Raw genomic sequence first — 19,356 nt, 5'->3', positions numbered from 1 at the left:
TCCGGATGCCTCAGGAACACTATGGCACTACTGTATATTTAGGGCGGCAGGGTAGCCTAGTGGTTAGAGCGTTGGGCTAATAACCAAAAGGTTGCAAGTTCATATCCCCGAGCTGGCAAGGTACAAATCTGTCGTTCTGCCCCTGAACAAGGCAGTTAATCCACAGTTCCTAGGCCGTCATTGAAAATAAGAATTTTGTTCTTTAACTGACTTGCCTAGTTAAATAAAGGTAAAAAATAAATCTCTGTGACAGATATGGAAACATGAGGCAGGATAATCTCCCAGTTAGCACTTTACATCCCCATTATACTAATCTCAATCCAGAACCCATCAGATTAGTAAAATGATAATGCTTCACCCATCACTCATCAACACCGACAATCAAAGCCCAAAGCTTATTTAATGGTTATCGGGTGGTGATATACAGTATGTGCTAATAGATAAGCAATTGATGCTTTTATGATATATAGTTGATGTTAATCATTACCGAGATATAAGCATCTGTAAAATGGCATCTTGGGAGACCAGTATACAGTATTCCTCAGTCATTGGTTGTGGCCTGAGGGAGAAGAAACCGTGAAGAGAAAAAGACACAGGGATCAATAAAGCCCACACAAGATCGATATTAGGCCACAATGTTTATTCAGTAGTGTTGTTTCAACGTATAGGTACAATACTGTCTGCTTTTGTAAGACTTAAAAAAAAAAAAGAAAAAAAAAGGTGGTGACCATTACAGTCATCTGTGCTCACAGAATGCCAGTCATTATCATCATCCTCCTGGTGTAACGTATGCATCTCCTTATGCTCTCCGAGAGAGCAAGTACATTTCCAAATGGTAGGCACTTTGAAGGTTTAAAACATTTGTGAATATGCATTTATATATATAATATATATATCTTTTTGTATACTAATAAGCAATTGGACTCAATGGTCAAGTCTCTAATAAAATAAAAAGCTATACAAATAAAAATGAAGGAAAAGAAAATGAGAGTAACGTGGCCATAATGGGAATAAGTTCAAGCAATGGTGAGAATACTGTGTCTTTGGGTTTTGGTTTGCAGTTTAGTACCTATCTTTTCTATGATGATAATATGGAGAGAGAAAGAGATTGCAGGCAGAAGCTGGAGGGTATAGCAGAAAGGAGGAGGGAATGAGGGAGGAGGGGGTGCAGGGAGGATGGCCTCATGTGGGTGGTTGGGAGTTCAGATGATGTCTACTTCACATTTGTGTACAGCTCAAAAAGGCAACTTCACAACCTGTTGTACCTTTCACGCAGAGGTGACTGTTTCAATGAGAGAGGATGGCAACAACAGGTTAATCCCATGGTGTATTTCTCTGTCTTGCTCCTGGTAACCAACCTCACGCTCTCTGAGAATCGAGGATCTCCGGGCTAAACCATCGACACAGGGGAGACAAAAACACTGGCAACACAGTGGAGTGAGAAAAAGGGGAGAGGCCGACCGATTACATGGAGGAGATGGAGAGAATGCCGAGGATGAGAGGGAGGAGCAAAGGCAGATGGGACAGGCAGAGCAAACTAGGGGAAAACATTGCCCCAGAGCCAAATTTAACCCCGAACATCGTAAACACTCAGAGCTGAACGAGACCAGCAAAGAAGCAATGAGGTGAATGTGCAATATGAGAAGTCGTATGCAATTAAATTAAATGTTAAAAAAACATCCACAAGACATACTGTAAAGTAAGTCTTGTGTTTTTCTTGAGCCCCTGACACATCTTAGCTTTTTAAGACCGATTACTGTGTTTTAACATGTATGCTGTATAAGAAATGGTTTTGACCAAAACAAACATTGAAAGAAAACAAACAAGACGAACAAAAAAATAAATGAAACGCTCAAGTTCAACTAGATTGATTGACATTGTAACCTGAAGGGAGAACATTTACATTGACAGGTATCAGCATTAATATGAAGATGAAAAAGCTTCATGAAAACTACAAAAGGCATATATATATTTTTTTACATCTGAGAAAAAAATATAAATGAATGAAATACACCTTTTAAAGATCAACGCCAGACATGCTAGGACAATATTTTTTTATAGGATTGATACAGAATAATTATATTCAATTATTTCCACTTTTAAAACATTTCTTTACAAATACATACTGCTACAGTTAAATAGTAGTCAGCGACTAAAAACAGCTCCTTTGACAGAAGACAGATGCAATAGCTTTTTCTCACCGTAACAGATTTTTTAAAATGTTTTTAATTTTTTTTGCCTTTTCAAATAATACACAAAATGTTTAAATACACTGAGATATGCCATAAAATAAGCAATGCTTGGCTTTTCATTAAAAAAAGAAGAAAATGTCTTAATTACAATACTCTATGCAAAAGCTTTCCTTTATGTAATTTTTCCTCAATTAACTTTTTATTTTTTGTTGTTACAGTATATTTGAACAGGTTTTTTCTTGTTGTCATGGACTGCTATAAACTGTCACTCTGATTTGTCAATCTTCTCATGAGGGGGCGGGGCTTTATGCATAAAACTCCTTGGTTGGGGCCTTCTGATAGGCTGCCCCAGAGGGTTTCCTCTCTCCCAGGTCGTAGCTGCCCTCGTCCTTCTTCCTCATGCGGTAAACCAAGAGGAGGATGAGGAAGATGGCGAAGAGGAAGCCAATAACTCCACCCGCAATGACAGCTGTGGACAGAGAGAGGGTGAGGTCAGAGGTTAGAGGTCAAAGGCTATTCAGAGGACATTAAAGCTTATAGCATCTAGAGAGGGAACTTTGAATGCACTGTGCCCTTTCTTACACAATCCCCCTATCAAGCTACTCAAGATTACTCCCAGGACATGCCCCTGTTTCCTGCTAATTATTTACATAGGATTTAATCATTCTTCCAATTATACTTGTATAAGATTTCTTTACAGCCCTTAATCTGTTTTAGGGCTCTTGTGGCGAAACAATCTCCCCTCTGCTCCAGTTATATTTCCACATGTTGAACTGGCGCCTCGGCCCCATGGGTAAAAAGATATCTGGCACGCTTACAGCCAGAAACCGTGCGGCTCCTCGGTGTGTAGCGGATAAATGTAAATTAGATTACAGACCATTTGAGTTTGTGGGAGCCATAGGGGACAGGATGAGGAAAGGTAGGAGGGTAGAGAGGACAGGAGGAGGTTAGCTAGCCAGATCTGTTTCTACACAGTGGGCCTGGGCCTCCTGAACCCAAGAGTTTTACATTACTCTAATCCACAGTATATACAGCCCTGTCAAGGCCAGGGTTTTAGTGGATGTGGCCAACATGACTATAATTGAAAACAGAAAAAAGTTGTCTAGCTAGCAGACAGTTCGAAAGGTTAGGGCCTCACATGTCTGTCTACATGACCAGTAATTTGAGCAATTTTGAAATACAATAGTTAAACCATGTTTTCTACGTTGCAAACTTTGGAATAAACAACAAAATCCAAACGAGCAAAGGCGGCTAACTGGTTGGATGTTTGTGGGATATATTTCCAGCATGACTGTATTGACGTCCCCTACTTATCCTCATTCATGTCACTTTTTCACAGTAACTATCAGACGGATGTCAGAACAAAGGGGAACTGAAGTGCCAGTCCATTTGTAACACTCTACATGTTTATCGCCGACACTGAAAGGAAAACAGCATCAGAAAGTGCGATTGCCAGTCAGATCATTTTCCTAGTTTGGATTTCAGTAGAAGTGAATTAACACTAAATTTGAGCAAAGTGCACTATGAACTCTGGAAGGTCCCACTGACGGGGAGAAATGTATTTTATACATTATTTTCAGAAGCTGTAGAGAGCATGAGAGACGTGGGCAGAACATCATGATTAAGGAATGTGGATCTGATCAGGAAATAAACACAATGTACACTGAGTGTATAAAACACTAGGAACACCTGCTCTTTCCATGACATACCGACCAGGTGAAAGCTATGATCCGCTATTGATGTCACCTGTTAAATCCACTTCAAATCACTGCAGATGAAGGGGAGGAGACAAGTTGAAGAGACAATTGAGACATGGATTGTGTATGTGTGCCATTCAGAGGGTGAATGGGCAAGACAAAAGCTTTAAGTGTATTTGGAACAGGGTATGGTAGTAGGTGCCAGGCGCACTGGTTTGTGTCAAGAACTGCAACGCTGCAGGGTTTTTCACGCTCAACAGTTTCCCGTGTGTATCAAGAATGGTCCCACCACCCAAAGGACATCCAGCCAACTTGACACAACTATGGGAACCATTGGAGTCAACATGAGCCAGCATCCCTGTGGAACGGTTTCGGCACCTTGTAGAGTCCATGCCCCGACGAATTGAGGCTGTTCTGAGGGCAAAAGGTGGTGCAACTCAATATTAGGAAGGTGTTCCTAATGTTGTTTTTTTACACTCAGTGTATAACAGCAATGTTATAGCAATTATATTACAGATTATTAGGTGTTATATGGCAGAGGATATATGAAGTTGCTACATATGCTAAAGATGCAGCAAAGATCCAACCAACAAAACTCGCCAGACATCCAAACGCAGATTTTCTTGTCATCAATCTGGGCAGCAGACACACTTTAAGCGTCGCTCCAGACCCGCCACCTGACCTACTTCATAATCAGCGTTGTAATCAAGACATTCAGAAATAACATGGCAGTGAAATTACCTGATGTGACAGAATGTCCCATTCAACAGCTCAACAACCCATAATCAACATTTAGATGGGTAGACACAGGTGTAAAGACTGCACACTGTTGCCTGCGACGAGTGTGGAAAATGGTGCACCCCTGTGCTGCTGTTGCCGTACATACCTGCCAGCACCTCCGTCCTCTGGAAGAGGTTTTCTGAGCGAACATCGATGGGCTCCAGGGGGGAGCTGGGGGTGCTGGTGATCTGGTTCTTGCGTACATCCTCGGTGACGGGTACTGGGGGCTGGGAGGAGAGAATGGAAGGATACGATGGTGGTATACTTTAAAAAAAAATGTTTTACAAACATAAAAGGCCAGGAGAATGGAAGCTAGAGGTGAAGGGATATAGTTTATGTACTAACATAGATGCCTGGGTCCATATTTGGGTCTCTAGCTCCGAAACCAGGGCCAAGTAAAATCACCTGCCCTATACCTTCCGTGTTAACAGATCTGAAAAGACTGGATAGGTGAAAGCAACATGGCAGAAGCCACACTAAAACTATTGGAGGGGTTGGTGGAGTCGTCACTGTATTGCTGTCACCTCCCTAGTGTCTTCATGTGTAAATATTGAACGGTAAGGGATTAGGGAAGGAGAAAGGGACCACAATGGAACCAGGCCAGAAAGAATCTAGGCCATCACCCAACAAGAGCGGATTCTGTAGTGTTCTAAAACGGGAGATTATGACTGTTTGATTCAGTAATCCAGCATAATGTACAACAAAACCAGAGCAACATCAGGAGCCTAGATGACTGCTTGATCCTTATCCCCAGAGGAACCTCTTGGAGGGTATTATCATCACTGCATTAGAGGGATTTGATGACATTCTATGTCAATGAGTTAAGACTTATGGCTGATGGTTTATACTCTTCATCTGTGGTGAGGTCAAAGAGCATAGATCACTGTCTAGCAAAATGCTATAATATTAGTGCGTTATTAGGGCTCTATTACCAATGACTACTTTTATGTATAGCATTCCAGCATCGGGGTCAATGCATGTTCAACTGTTATTTTGGGAGGGGAAAGGCTCCCACAGACTACCACACAATTTCTAATCTTTCAATATCTACCATACGGGGGAAAAAAGGGACTGGTCCTAGGGCAGTTTGGGCAAATGCCCAGTGGGCCGGTCCAGCGTTAGCTTAGTGGGCCGGTCTAAAAGGTTGTCATGTTCCCTCACCTCAGTTCTGACTGGCTTCCAGGGCGTTTCCCCAGGCAGGTCTTCTCTGGGCGTGTCTGTCTCCACTCTGGGAGTGAAGTCTTTGGTGGAGTCCTGGGTGGGTTCTGATTTGGGCGCAATGTACAGCGTGCTCACGGTCACCGCCTCCTCGATCACCTCCTCAGCAGTGCCTGCAGAGCAAGATGAGGAGATAGCACTGTTTGTACCAGCACTCAATTACTTTCAGTTGCTTGTCAGTCTATGTTTGAGTCTGTACCTAAGAGAAATCAGGCTTTTCATAAGTACCTCACGTTCACATTCATAATTCAATCACAACAGACAAGGCCACCTCCTGATATTCTAGAATGGGATCAGGTGAAGGTAAAGTGAGTCTGGTATCATTTTTACCCGGGAACAGTGTTCGCCACAGTTATCAAAGCTCTTTCTTACAGCCTGCTTTGCTTTGGCCATCTGCATGTTGTTAAAACTTTTGTAAAAAGGGGCTTCAATACCTAAGTAAGACCTCAGTTCTACAGACACGCCCACTCTGGGTGAAAAGCCAGCCTGCCTGCCTGCCGACCCAGTCGAAGACTACTGTGACCAGACTCTTACCTGATCCTGACCCCGAGTTAAAGTCGTCGTCGTCCTCGGGGTAGTAACCTCCGGACCCTGTGTCGTCAATGAAAAGGTCATCCACTTCGGAGGACGACTTGGCCGCGTCCGCTATCTGAAACGGAGAACAACAGAAATCTAGACAAAGTACTGGGCAGTTAGACTGTTCCCGAGGCCACTTTTCAATGCGCAAGTCCAACATAACTTTCTTATAGTCACCACTTTTGTCTTTGAAATACTTCTAGCAGTGAACACGTTTCTGGATACCACGGTCTGATTGTTTGGCAGAAAGCACCGAGTTTCAATGAAAAGTGAACACCAAGAAGGGCTTATCACTTGACTCAAAGCCATAGTTGACCCAAAGATAGTTAGTCGTTACAGCACTCCAGTATGTTCTGCCAGGTAGACCCATCGTTATGTGCTTGAACATCGTAGTCCATGTACCACAGAGGGCACTTGTCTCAACAAACCACACCGGACTATGGTCACTGTGTCGGAGTCAAACAACCTCTCTCTAAACGTCTAGCTCCTCCCACCATCGTTGCCGGGGTAAAAGTTCATAGAAGCGCGTGCGTGCGTGTGTTTGTCTTTACAGCTTAACGGACTGGCCAATAGAAAAGCTGAAATTGAACAATGCTGTTCGTGTGACTTGCAAAGACATCAACCCCCCTCAAGACTATAGAATGCTAGTAAATAAAAATGTCATCCATCCACAATTTCCTTTACAAACAACAACTTCATACAAACTCAGTGAAATTACTGCACAATGGGCAAAACACTGCCATCATTGTCGTGTGTGTGTGAGTGCGCACCTTCGTGCGTGTGTGCATTAAGTGGAATAGCTAGGTAGGACCCATGGCAACCTCCATTCAATCTCAGTCCGAGTGTGATGTCCCCTCCATACTGATGCTGCTTTAGAAAAAGGGCCACAAAAGAGGGCCAACAATAAATCATCCCTGCTTTGCTGGTGCTTGTGTGGTGGTGGTGGTGCTCATTGGTTTGGTGCAGCAATGTTTTTGTCACGTTTCAAACCTGCTCTTGTGCTGTTCAGCTTATATACCTGGAAATAAATGACCTGGGATCAGTTTTGCACTCGTTGCTTTTGCAGAAAAGGCAAAGAAAGAGAGTGAGGACATAACATAAGGGATGACATTTCTCAGAAGGAAGCTGTGATAAGTAGGTTTGTGTTGGTTGGTGTGTGTGTGTGTGTGTGTTAACCATGTGAGGGACCATTTCCCACATCCACATGAGGACAAAGGCTATTTTAAGGTTAGGGTTAGAATTAGGGTTTTGAATGGAATTTTTGTTTCGGTCCTCACCAGAATAGAAGAACAAAACCTGTGTGTGTTCGCGCGTGTGTGTGCGTTTGCATATGTGTGTCTGTATCTATGCATGGTTGCCTGTTTTACTTTGACTGCAATAGGTGTACAACTGAGTGTATAAAACTGCAAACAGAGCCTATGGGAATGAGTGAACATAGCCCCTAAATGCCTCGGGGTGTGGGGGTAGTGTCTGTTTTGAAGGCCTGTCTGCCTGACACTCTCCGCCGTCACAAAGGGGCAGGTCTGCGGCGGTGAGCGGTTGGTGAAAAGGCAGGGGATGATAAAACAGAACGATATCTGCCTCCCCTCCAAAAAGGAGCAATGACTTTCCAACAGAAAGGCATTCAGGCCAGAGCTGGCTGATCAAAGCAACTTTATTTTAACCTCGCTGCCTATTCTGTTTCACCAACCCCCCCCACCCCCCCAGTTCAGTTCACTAGCTGGGCCTACACATCAGTAATAATACAATTAACGAACCAAAAGGGTGGAGCCCACAAATCAAGCCACAAAAAACAGAGCCTAATGAGATAGAGGCAATTGAGGCCACACGTGTACCCACATTATTCAACACAGCAGAAATCTAAAGAAAGTGAAACTAAACAACTGTAGCGTGCATGGCACAAAGAGCAAGACAAGGAGTGAATCAAATCAGATGTTCATTCTGGAGCGGAAATGGTCCGTAAACTCCTGACTCTTATCACTATTGACATGTTTAACCTTCCAGGAGGACTTGCCTTTGAAACCTTATCACAAGCTGGGAGTTCAAGCCTGGAACCCCATAACAAAGGAGCACCCTCCTCATAGAAATATAATTTCTAGAATTAGGCTACTAGTAATTCCATTTCTATGGCCATTCTCTCGTGCATGAAACTGTGCTGTTTACTTTCCTTCCACAGAAAGTGAGAGGCCAGACAGAGCGTCTTGTTCTCTTTCAGCTGGTCAACGCCACTCGTGTAAATGGCAATTAGCCTATTATAGCAACTGACGTTCAAGATATGGTAATCGTGTAGTGGGACACCATAACATTTTTTTTTTTTTTTATCGCCCTCCGGGTTCTCTTCCCAAACAAAGCCTGATCTACACATGCTTTGACTACTACGCACTGGCATTATTTGAACTCAAGAGATAAAGGGTTTCTTCCGAGCGGGCTATTTAAATAACTCCTTCCTTTAGAAAGACGAGGGCTCTAGAGTGCGGACAGACATCTGTTAATGCCTCAAGCGCACACACATACACACACAAACGTTGTGCTTGTAAATATACACCCCCCCCCCAAGTTTTAATGACTACGTCCGGGGGTCATTGTCCACTTCCAGGTATGACCCTAACTAACACAGAGCTGTCAGATACAAAAAATTACAATCCCTCTTCACTGGTTTGAATGGGGGAAAAAAGCCCATGAAGAATCCAGCCAGTCAGAGCCGTAGCTGCCTAATCCTTACCCGAGACCCTAACAAGCAGCACCTAGCCTAGCGCCTGACTGACAGCGAGACTGCGATAACAAGCAGCACTGGGGCATTTATTAGAACAGAGCTACGGTCTGTCTGCACCTAATGAACAACTAGTGACCAGCAGGAGGCTTGGTGGTGAATGCAGTCAGTCTCCATGGAGAACGTCCATAGGGAAAGAAATATAATACACAAGAGGAGGAAGAAGAGAGGAGAGGCAGAAACGAGCGAGAGTGACAAGGAGGGAGAGTGACATAGAAAGAGGAGAGAGAGACTGGTAGGAGGGCGAGAAAGAGAGGGAGATTATGCGCTGCAGTAGACAATCTGTGGCCTAAAAGCTTGTTAAACCGCCAAGCCCATGGCTGGCGGTGTCCGAAAGTCAAAGAGGCTCTCTTTATGGCGTGTGCAGTTAGCAGTAAGCTAGCGCTATCGTGAGAGGAGGTAGTTCGAGTACGGTGGGTGGCTATGGGTCATGGGGGTAGTGTAGGGTAACTCGGGTGAGCCATCTTGCCCCGTCTCTAATCCGTGTAGACACATTGCATTCACTTCTTACACGGTCAATATTATCCCACCCCAAAAGACGGGAGACAGGGGAGGGAAAAAATGACACACACAAAAAAGCTCACACACGCATGGGCTCGTACACACAGTACGGCTTACATCATTGACAGGAGTGGAAAGCAAGAGACAGAGGTCAGACAGTGCCTCAGACATTCCTTGTCCGTCTGTTGCTCTGCTCCCGCTTAAAAACTTGAGTTAACATGAGAGAACCAATACCACATAAAACACTTGACTTGCTATGCTGTCATTTCATCTTTCTGATGCCAGTCATTGTACCTCACAGTACAGTTAAGTCTTCAATGGTCTTACAGTCCACTTCTGTAAGACCATTGGGTACCACTGTACAATCAAAAGAAATCGGTCTCCTCTCCCCAGGATTGGGGAAAACAAACGTGAACCCTGAAAGTCAATGATTTCTCTGAAGGAAAAAAAGCCAGAGTGTCTCTTTGTTAAACAACAAAGTAGTGCAGGTAGATGTGAGTTTATCTGTAAACTCAGCGAGCCACGGATCCATACGGTGATCAATACTGCCACCACTCTGGCCTGGCCTCCTTCCCATCTCTCTCCCACAGGCACATTTACAAGGTGGCTTTTATTGGCCCTGAACGGATGGATGGCTACGGCTTTTCCCGGTGCCGGACCTGGCTGGGAGGAAAGGATTGGAGGTGACTGGGTGAGAGCAATTGGCTTGAGTGGGCTAGAATGGCTGGATTCGAGATGCAGTGTTTCAATAGTGAAGATTTTACTCTTATTATCGGTTCTGTGTGGTGTTTAGTGTGTCACTTTTTGTCTTAAGAGATAATGACAACAGCAAATGGACTGCTAGGTTGGCACCTGTTGGCGGCCATTTTGTAGGCTAACGCTAGCACATGCTAATGCTAAACAAACAACCGGCAGGAGCAAGCTGGCTTCATAATTGATGTTTGTTGGTGAGGATTTGTTTGTTGAATGTAATTGGGTTTGAGAAATTTGTTCATAAAGGTTACAAGTCTACAGCAACGAAGTGGGAGTTCAAACACTGACCCCACAAGCTAAGCAAATGGTTGTGGTGGTGAAGGAAAGGAGGGGGAGTAGGGTGGACGGATGTCTCTTCACGCTCTTCAGAACCTTCAACTTTTATTGCCCTCCTGGGATCATAATAAGAAACAAATTGATGGTCTTTGAGACACTGGAGGGGAGGGGCTGTTACTGCAGGAAGTTGACACAAATCAAACTCTCCCTAAAACCAGACTGTGTGCCCTGGAGCTATTCCCGGAGTGCGGGGGACAGCTTTGTAGCTTGGTGAGTGTGTGTGTGTGTTGACATTTACCACAAAATCCAGGAAACAGAATCTGTTCATCTGGCTCTGTTGCTAGTAGCTCACTTTGCCACATGTTCCTTTTTCAACATGCATAACAGCATAAATAATGCATCCACAACAGGGCATTCTGGTTAATTTAAAAAAAAGTATATAAAGCCTTTATAATCCTAATTGGAATACAAAGACACAGTTAAGAAGAGCTACAGACGAGCGTTGACAGTATATCTAGGACTAGCTTTTGAGCAATTGATCGGTGGTTGATCTGAGATTCCAAAACGGTCACCACTCGTAATAAACTGAATGATGAACACTGAAATGAACCCAGTTGAAGTGCTCCTTTGTAAAGTTCAGGAAGTAATCTAGATGCTATAGCTCCTTCCCGTTTCAAAGCAGTGCCACGCTTGGGTTGACGCGGAGAGCTTATAGGTGGATTTGTTACCTTTTCATTCCGGGGCGCAGTTTGGACTCCATCATCAAATTAATGGCGGAGAGTAGTCATTTACGGGTGCATTAGCTGATCTTTATGTCCTCATAAAGATTGAGTAAACTGTCTGGGACTGTGCTAGAATTAAAACCAGCAGACCTTGCTGATCTATGGAACTGGATCAGCTCACCACATACTGCTGGATAAATATGCTCAGTACTTTGAGAACCGTTTGACAGATAGGTTTCTTTAGTTCTTCCACAATGCTAGGACATTCTATACCCCCAAAAAGACCATCAAGTTCTGATGCATAAAGCTTTGCTTTAGTCCTCCAAACAAACAACGTGTCAAAGTTCGGTCAAGCAGCTCAAAGTACCTTAAACTACATCCATATGTGAACAAACACAAGCTGCATAAGCTGGCTGGGGGAACCTTTGTTACAGTTTGACCAAAATAAGACCAGGCTCAGGAGTTTTCGCAAAAAATGTCTCACAAAAGAGAACAGAGCGCTTGACTAATTCTGTCCTCACATACACTGACGGTTAATCTACCTCAGACTGCATAAATATAACACGAGGCAAGAATCATAAAGAACCTGATAGTACAGACTGTGCAAAATAAAAAAGTATTTTGTCAAAATACTTTTATTTTGCGCCTGTGCCAAAAAAATCTGATGTTTTTCCTATAGACGCCCAATAAGAGACAACATCCTGGGAGGAAGAAAGTCAATTTCAAGGTTTCCAATGAAAACAGCTCACTGATAGCCTGGCTGTGGGACAATAGAGTAAACCTACCTGCCTGTACAATCCTATTTACGCAGTTCAGCAAGATAAAATAAGGCAAGAAATGTGTATTCTAATGGTCTGAATGTAAACCTAAATGAGACCATGAATCATAACAAGCCATAACACGATTCATAAGACACAATCATTTTTGCAATGTTGCAATATAACATAACATGCGACATATGTGCCAATTTCGCTCTGGTATCGGTGTGTCAATGTGTGTGAACGCTCACACGCGCTGCAACACATTACGGCTAATTAACTTCACCTCGGACCACTAAACATTTCACTCGCATACCAATTAAAGCCTGTCTGCTTGACTCATTCCCAGAGGCACCTGATGAACCTAAATGTAAAGTTAAATGTAAACCTTGAGTGAAACAATAAGAAGCAAAAGGTGGCTCACGAGGTTTCAACATGTAAAGTTTTTAGTGAAGACCTCAGCTCTATTGCATCTAAGCCCGTAGAAAGTGACAGAGTTCTTTCTGCACACAGCCCTCTCTGGAACACCAAGTCTACCAAGTCAACCCCCCCGGGGTTGGGAATTGGGAAATTCCTCGGCCCCGTTAAACATCTTTTGATACGCACAGGAAACCCTAGATTCTTTGTCAGCTCGGAAACCCAATATGCTGGGAAATGGGCTTCACCTGCGAGTCATTTTTGTGAGGAGGGAAACTGAAAGATTTGCCGCAGCACGGCAGGTTTCTTCCCTCAAGTCACAGTGGAAATAGGAAGCTGTATCAGAGGCAAGGCTGAACAGAAACGAGCATAGGGTGGTTTTAAGTGCTTAGGCCTGTATAAAAACAGGTCTAATGTTCTATAACCCGAAAATCTCTTGCTATAACAAAAAAAATTAATTGAGTTCAGAAGCATCAGAAATCTAGAATTCCCACATCCAGGAGCAACGTTCTTACTTGACTACCATATATAAAGTCCACTATCCACACAAATAACACTGGCCCAGTCAAAATGGTGCCCGTGTAAACATGAACGGTAGGTCTCTTCAGAGGGCAGATCTGTGAGAGGAGGGATGTTGCTTGTTCAACACGAGTGGGGAGAGAGGGGAAGGGGCTTAGAAAAGTCTCAATCCTCAGCAAACCACTGACCCCCTAATTAATATCGTCTGAAGTGGAAAAGTACCACGCCATGTTCGCAAATTCACCATTTTGACCGGTTCTGACTTGTCTGAATGTCGTTGGAGACACTCTGTTCTTTCGCCCTGCCTTTGTACCTGCTTAGCGTTCATTTCACACATCCCTGACTAACTCAGCAACACGCACTTCATCACAAAGAAACTTTTCACTAAAGGTCTGGAACAGACCTTTTCCAAGGCCACATATCATGCAGCAAAATTACTATGAGGATGATAGTGGAATAGCGGTTGACAAAATGTAATCTATTCAGGTTATAGGCACTGAATTTCTCCTCCAGCCAGTTAATCATTGGCCTTATAAATCATGGCTCATATCACCTAAAAGAGAGGTTGATGAGGGGAGGGGGAAAGTGAGAGAACGTTAAAAAAGGAGAGTGCACAAAAGAGAAAGCACGAGGGGGCATTTGAAAGCCTCAGGTAAGAGCAATTACTGCAGCCAACACACACACACACACACACACACACACACACACACACACACAATTCCAACGGCGTCATCAGTTTCACCTTTAATTAATAGCCGGACCAAAACTGGCTCACACGGTAACCTCTACTGAAGCACTTTTGGCTAGAGGCACATTAAAGCAAGATGAGGCCATTTCAGTCATGGGGAAAATGAGCAGGCCTGCCACGCGGTCGACTCCATACAATCACGCTGAAGAAAATTAACACTTTCCCAAGAGCTCATTCTCCAAGTCCGAGTAACTCTACCGTGACTCATTGATCTTAATATAACACAGACCGGATTTCCATTCATGTAGTAAAATCCCTGGTGGCCGTGTGGAGGAAAATGTTTAAAATGTCCTTATGGCCTCAAAGAGTTAGATTCCACCTTTCTGACTTCACCTGCAGCATATTAATAATCTCTTAGATTTTTAGCCTACAGGTGGAAGAGAGGCCGGCTTTATCTAGAAAAAGGAAATTAATACTTTTGCTCCCAGTATGCTTGACTATTCTCGATGGGGCCTGTGCACATTAGGGAGAGTATGAAGGATGGATATTGCAGGAAACAGGCCTTGGGTTCTGTTCAAAGCGCTCATCTCTTTGGTTTGATATGCAACACTCGGGTACGATTGGATTCTTCCTGAACACAGGGCTGGCTTACAGCGTGTGGTCCAGATTCGTACCGTTCCGCCGGGAGCTGTCAGTGACTGAAAGGCATTCCTCCCTGATGAAAAGCTATCGGAGGAGGAGGAATGCTGAGAGGATCTGCCAAGTCCTCTTCTTGGAGAGAGAAAACAGGCCTTTTTCCTTATATCTTTAATACGAGCCAGAGGGAGGGAATGGAGGAGGGTGGAGACTTTTCACCAAAGATGTACCCCCCGATTACTGCATTGTTTGAATAAGAAGAGCAATGTACAATTTGACTTTGACATGGACAATGAGTGAACCAAATCCTCCTTACAGTATTCAGTTTCGTATTACAAGGACTCGATTCAAGGTTTTCGCAATGAAAACAAGTTACGTAAAAACAGCAACAAAAACCTGGTTCACGGGGGAAGCTGCCCGGCAGACCTACCACTGCCTTGGCACACAAACCTAGAGGCATGCAGAGAGGCACAAACAAATGAAGCGGCATGTGTTCTCACACATGCACACAGACACAGGGAAACATGCTCCCTCGCATTTCCCAGCCCCCCCCGACCCCCCTCTGACCCCTCTATTAGTCGGGGTGTTTCAGGTGCTCTGCAGGGCTCAACAGCAGGAGATGAATGCATCCTTTCAGTCCACAGCCTGTCTGCCATCTCCACCATTCCTCTACAAACACAGGTGCTGCTAGCTAGCTACCCCCTGGATGAGTAAATTGGGGGAGGGGGGGGGGGGGGGGGTCATCCCTCTGCTACGGCATATATAAGCAGTCAAGGGGACCATATGGTATCACCCGGACCCATGTTCTGCACTGCTGACTGCACTTTGTAAACAAAGCGTGGGCATGTGCGTGAGAAATTCATTGTACAATATGTATTTTGATGCGTGTCCCCCCCATACTGCCCACACAGTAATACAGATTTTTACATTTCTTTTCATTGCCTCTCCCACTCCAAAAGGCATACAAAACATTTCAAAACTGTAGATGAATCTAATACCTTCTCAAGGCTGACCTATTTGTATTGTGGGGCTGTATCCCCGTTCGGAGCCTTTTCAACATGCACAAAGGCGACCAAAGAAGTCACCAGTCACCTCAACCCATGTGCTTCAGCCTAAGCCAGCTATACTAAACCACTATGCTAATGAGCAATACCTCTGATCCATGCCACTGTTGCCATTGTGTCACAAGGCACTTCTCATTCACACTTCAAACAGTCTGCTATCCCCTTCAGCGTGTCAGGATAAAGGCATGGCTTCAATCAGCATCGCTCAAAGCCTTTGTGTTTCATTCCCCGGGCCCCTAAAAGAGCTATGGCATCCAGGGAGGGGGGGGGCGTGATGGATAAATTAGCTTCTGGTTCAAAGTTTAATTTAATCCAGATTCTAAGCCTCGGCTAGAGTGGTGAAAAAAGTTGTTGTGTGGTGAGCCTTTGTCCGGCTTCCATCCAGGCTTTTAACCCTTTTCTTAACAGGAAACTCATGAGTATTTCAGAGCCAGCTCATTAACCCCATGCAGCCAGGAAGGGCTGTGACATGAAAGAGCTCCTAGGAGTGGGGTGGGGAGGGGTCAAAGGTGACCTGACCACAATGTTATGTTGTCTTTCTCACAACATAAAGCAGAAAAGTGGCTCGTTGGGAGGGGGCTTTCGTTGTCTCTTTATAGCCAAGGCGCAATGTGCCTTTTGAGGATTTGTTGTCATTTTATTTGATAACTTATCCAATTTTACAGGCATGGACAGGCAAGTTGAGTTGTCGTAACAAGATTATTTTCCAAATGTGTTAGGTCATAGTATTTAGAGTTTGCAATCTTATTCCTTTCATTTACAGGAAGAAAACTTTAAGAACGGACCGGTGGGATGCGAAAATGTTCATGCTCTTTCACCCACATTCAAGCTCATTTATACATATGTCCTTTTCCCCACCCACTTATCTATTTGTGCAGAAAAAAATATGACCTGCCAAATTCCTTCAAAGCTCAGTTCATCTCTCACTGCCCCACTGCTGCAAATGGGCCCTTATCTGGATAGATATGGGCCATGTGTATGGGGGGTGATTTCACCGCTTCAGTGGCTGATCTGCTTCAGTCTTAACAGTGCAGCAATTGAATTCCCATCCAACCCTTCCCTTAAGAGGATTTGTGTTCACGGGAGTCAGGAGGGCACTACACTCTGGTGGTGGGGGGTGGGGGCGACAGTAGGAAGAGGATGGACTGTGAGAGATAGGGACGGGGGGGAAAAAAAGAGAGAGATTGGCCCAGATGAAAGAAATAACAACGAGGGAGAGAGGTAGTGGAGATGGAGTTGCCATAGCGGTGATGACTTGTTCCTCTGAGAGCAGTGTGGACCTGTTTATCTGTTAGTGTACCTGAGGGCATGTTGATGCGGACTATGATGCTGACAAGTGAGGAAAATGAATGTTGAGAGGTTGATGAAGGGAGCGACACACAGCCAGTACCGGCAGGGGGAGGAAGAGAGAAGCAGGTGGTGATCCCTGATCCCATTATCCAAAGCTAATCCAGCAGAGCACAAAACCAACGCTAACACAAGATAAAATAAAATGACTGGAGCACCAACCCGGGTCTCAGCACAACCTGCAGGGACTGTGATCCAGGACTAGGAGGGTTAGCCATTTTTTTTGGGGGGGGGGGGGGGGGGGTAGCCATGCCCCATCGCTTCGTTCAAACACTGATTCAGAGACGGGTCTAAAGTTTCACACTGGGGCACTTAGCCCTCACCGCAAGCTACATACACTGTCCGCACTACGGAGGTAAGATCGAAACAATAACAGCCCTAAAGGCATGCTCAAGCCAAGTGGCAACATATGAAGAGTGGGAAGCCAAGAGTCATCTAATAGCCAATTAATGAGATAAGGCCCTGGGAGCTGGGCTAGTTACCTTATAGGTTTGCACAGTCACATACTATTCAACAGTGCATCATGAAGACATATTGAAACATTGACCTTAACCTCAGACTCTCAGAACAAAGCTGCTCTGAATGATGCCACAGCTTTAAATATGTGGCCTCTTCCTGTTTTGTTAACAAGAAGGTGCGGGGGGGGGGGGGACACACACACAGTACATACTAACCTTTCACACAGTCACACAATTACTGGGAGGATTATCAGTTTAGGAAGTGACATATGCTGAAGATTAGCTGCTATAGCCGGCGTTCGGGGAGCGATTCGGGCCTTGTACACAGGAAGAGATCAAACACTACTCTACAGAGAGGAAGCCAGTTGAGTTTGTGTGTGTGTGTGTGTGACGCTTGACAGAATACCACCGCTCTATCCGATTTGGTTTCCATGTTTGTTGAAACAAACCACTCCACAACAAAGGGGAAATCATTTTCCACTCCATGTTTTATGCATGCCAGCTGCTGGGATTGCATTCCTAGCTAATTAACAGAAAAACAAATGTAGCCACAGTTAGCTCACAAAGCAAGGGTAAACAACTCACACGGTTCTGGACAATATCATCTCCAGCACATTATGTAGACAACTTTTGTAAAACAGCTGTAACAGACCAGGATTGTCCGGTCTCTGTTTTCTGTATTCCGCGCAATAAAGTTATGATGTCAAAAAACCCATAGGCATATAAGCTACCCTCTGAATATAAATATCAGGGCTTTTACAAAAAGCGGGTTTGCTTGGTTTCTATGGAGCTTTTGTCTGACTGTTCAAAGCAGCGCTCTAGCCCTGAGCTCATATTTGAGAAAGAGGAGGAAATTCATATTCCATTCTGTGGAAACAGAAATAGGTCCTTCACCAGTACCACGTCTTGGCTGCTTTCTCCATCATTAATGATTGTGTGGCAGAAGGAGCATCTTCCCCCCTCTGGACCCTTGGAGAAGCCAACTTTATCAACACAGAAAACACACTTTCGACCAAGAGGCACACACACACACACAAGGCCAGAATCTCCTAAATGTACCGTTTTGTCCTTCGTCAGGAACCAGCAATTGTGATCGCTGACAAAACTGTGAAGCTAAAAACAGCTTTAACGTATCTGCCAAATCTTACTCTCGCTACGCAGCACCAATTCTATCCCTCTGCTGTAATTCCTGAAGAATGTGCAGTTATGAAATCTGCCGCCTAGCTTTCCCTGAGTTCCTGAAACAACACAAGGCCACCCTGTGCTCCACCATCTGTCTCACTGCCTCCATATGGATGGGCAGAAGATGCTTAGGATCATGTAGAAGAAGCATTCTGATTGGTCCCAGGGAACACCTAGCCAGTGTTTTCATTGGTTACCGGAAACTTCAAGACACAACTTTAGAGCCTTTGAATAGGTCTCAGTAGCAGGTACCCGGGAACTCTATAAAGGGCAGACCTCTAAGCAGGAACAGAAGAGACGTATAGCGCCTTAAAGCTGGACAGCAGATATTGTGCTGGTACGTACACACCTCACTAAAAAGGGGAGATGCTACTATACCCCACACAAGTTCTGAAAACTTTGTACCTAATATCTAAGTCCAGGCACTGGCTGGTATGGTAGATCAGGTCTGGTGTTTTACCAAGCCTTGGCACTGAGGATGAATTATTGGAGACAGCCATGAGGCTTCAACGGTCTCTGCAGGACATCCTGGGTCTGGAGTCAGGGCAGTCGGCCCTCATTCCAGCCAGCCACTGAATCACTTGATTTTAAAAAATTATCATCATCAAAGTCATCAAGCCTCCCTCCTCCGTTACTCCAGGCTAACAAGTTTACGCATAGCATGAAAATGCCCAGATTCAAATAGCAATGACCTTGGCCCAGTCTCTCCGAAATCAGGGATAGGAAAAAAAAAACAGGGAGCCGATTATATCAGAGATGTGATATACACACACACACTATCAAAAGGTGACAGATTTGGAAA

At 44.5% G+C, this 19,356-nt stretch overlaps 1 protein-coding gene across 1 annotated transcript in view; it reads right to left on the bottom strand.

Annotated features, from left to right (window-relative positions):
• Positions 1-623: 623 nt before the first annotated feature.
• Positions 624-19,356, bottom strand: part of LOC109907605 (syndecan-2-A-like) — a 35,966-nt gene continuing 17,233 nt past the window's right edge. The window contains exons 2-5 of the mRNA XM_020505673.2: positions 6,422-6,536; positions 5,831-6,000; positions 4,776-4,896; positions 624-2,661 (exon numbers count right to left, since the gene is read on the bottom strand). Of these exons, the coding sequence (XP_020361262.1) occupies positions 2,498-2,661; positions 4,776-4,896; positions 5,831-6,000; positions 6,422-6,536 (570 nt within the window). The 3' untranslated portion in view covers positions 624-2,497. The remainder of the gene's footprint in view (positions 2,662-4,775; positions 4,897-5,830; positions 6,001-6,421; positions 6,537-19,356) is intronic.

This window comes from Oncorhynchus kisutch, linkage group LG17 (assembly GCF_002021735.2).
Source record: "Oncorhynchus kisutch isolate 150728-3 linkage group LG17, Okis_V2, whole genome shotgun sequence".
NCBI lineage: Eukaryota > Metazoa > Chordata > Actinopteri > Salmoniformes > Salmonidae > Oncorhynchus > Oncorhynchus kisutch.
Note: the sequence above shows the minus strand (reverse complement) of the source record. Positions and strands in the feature narration are given on the sequence as shown.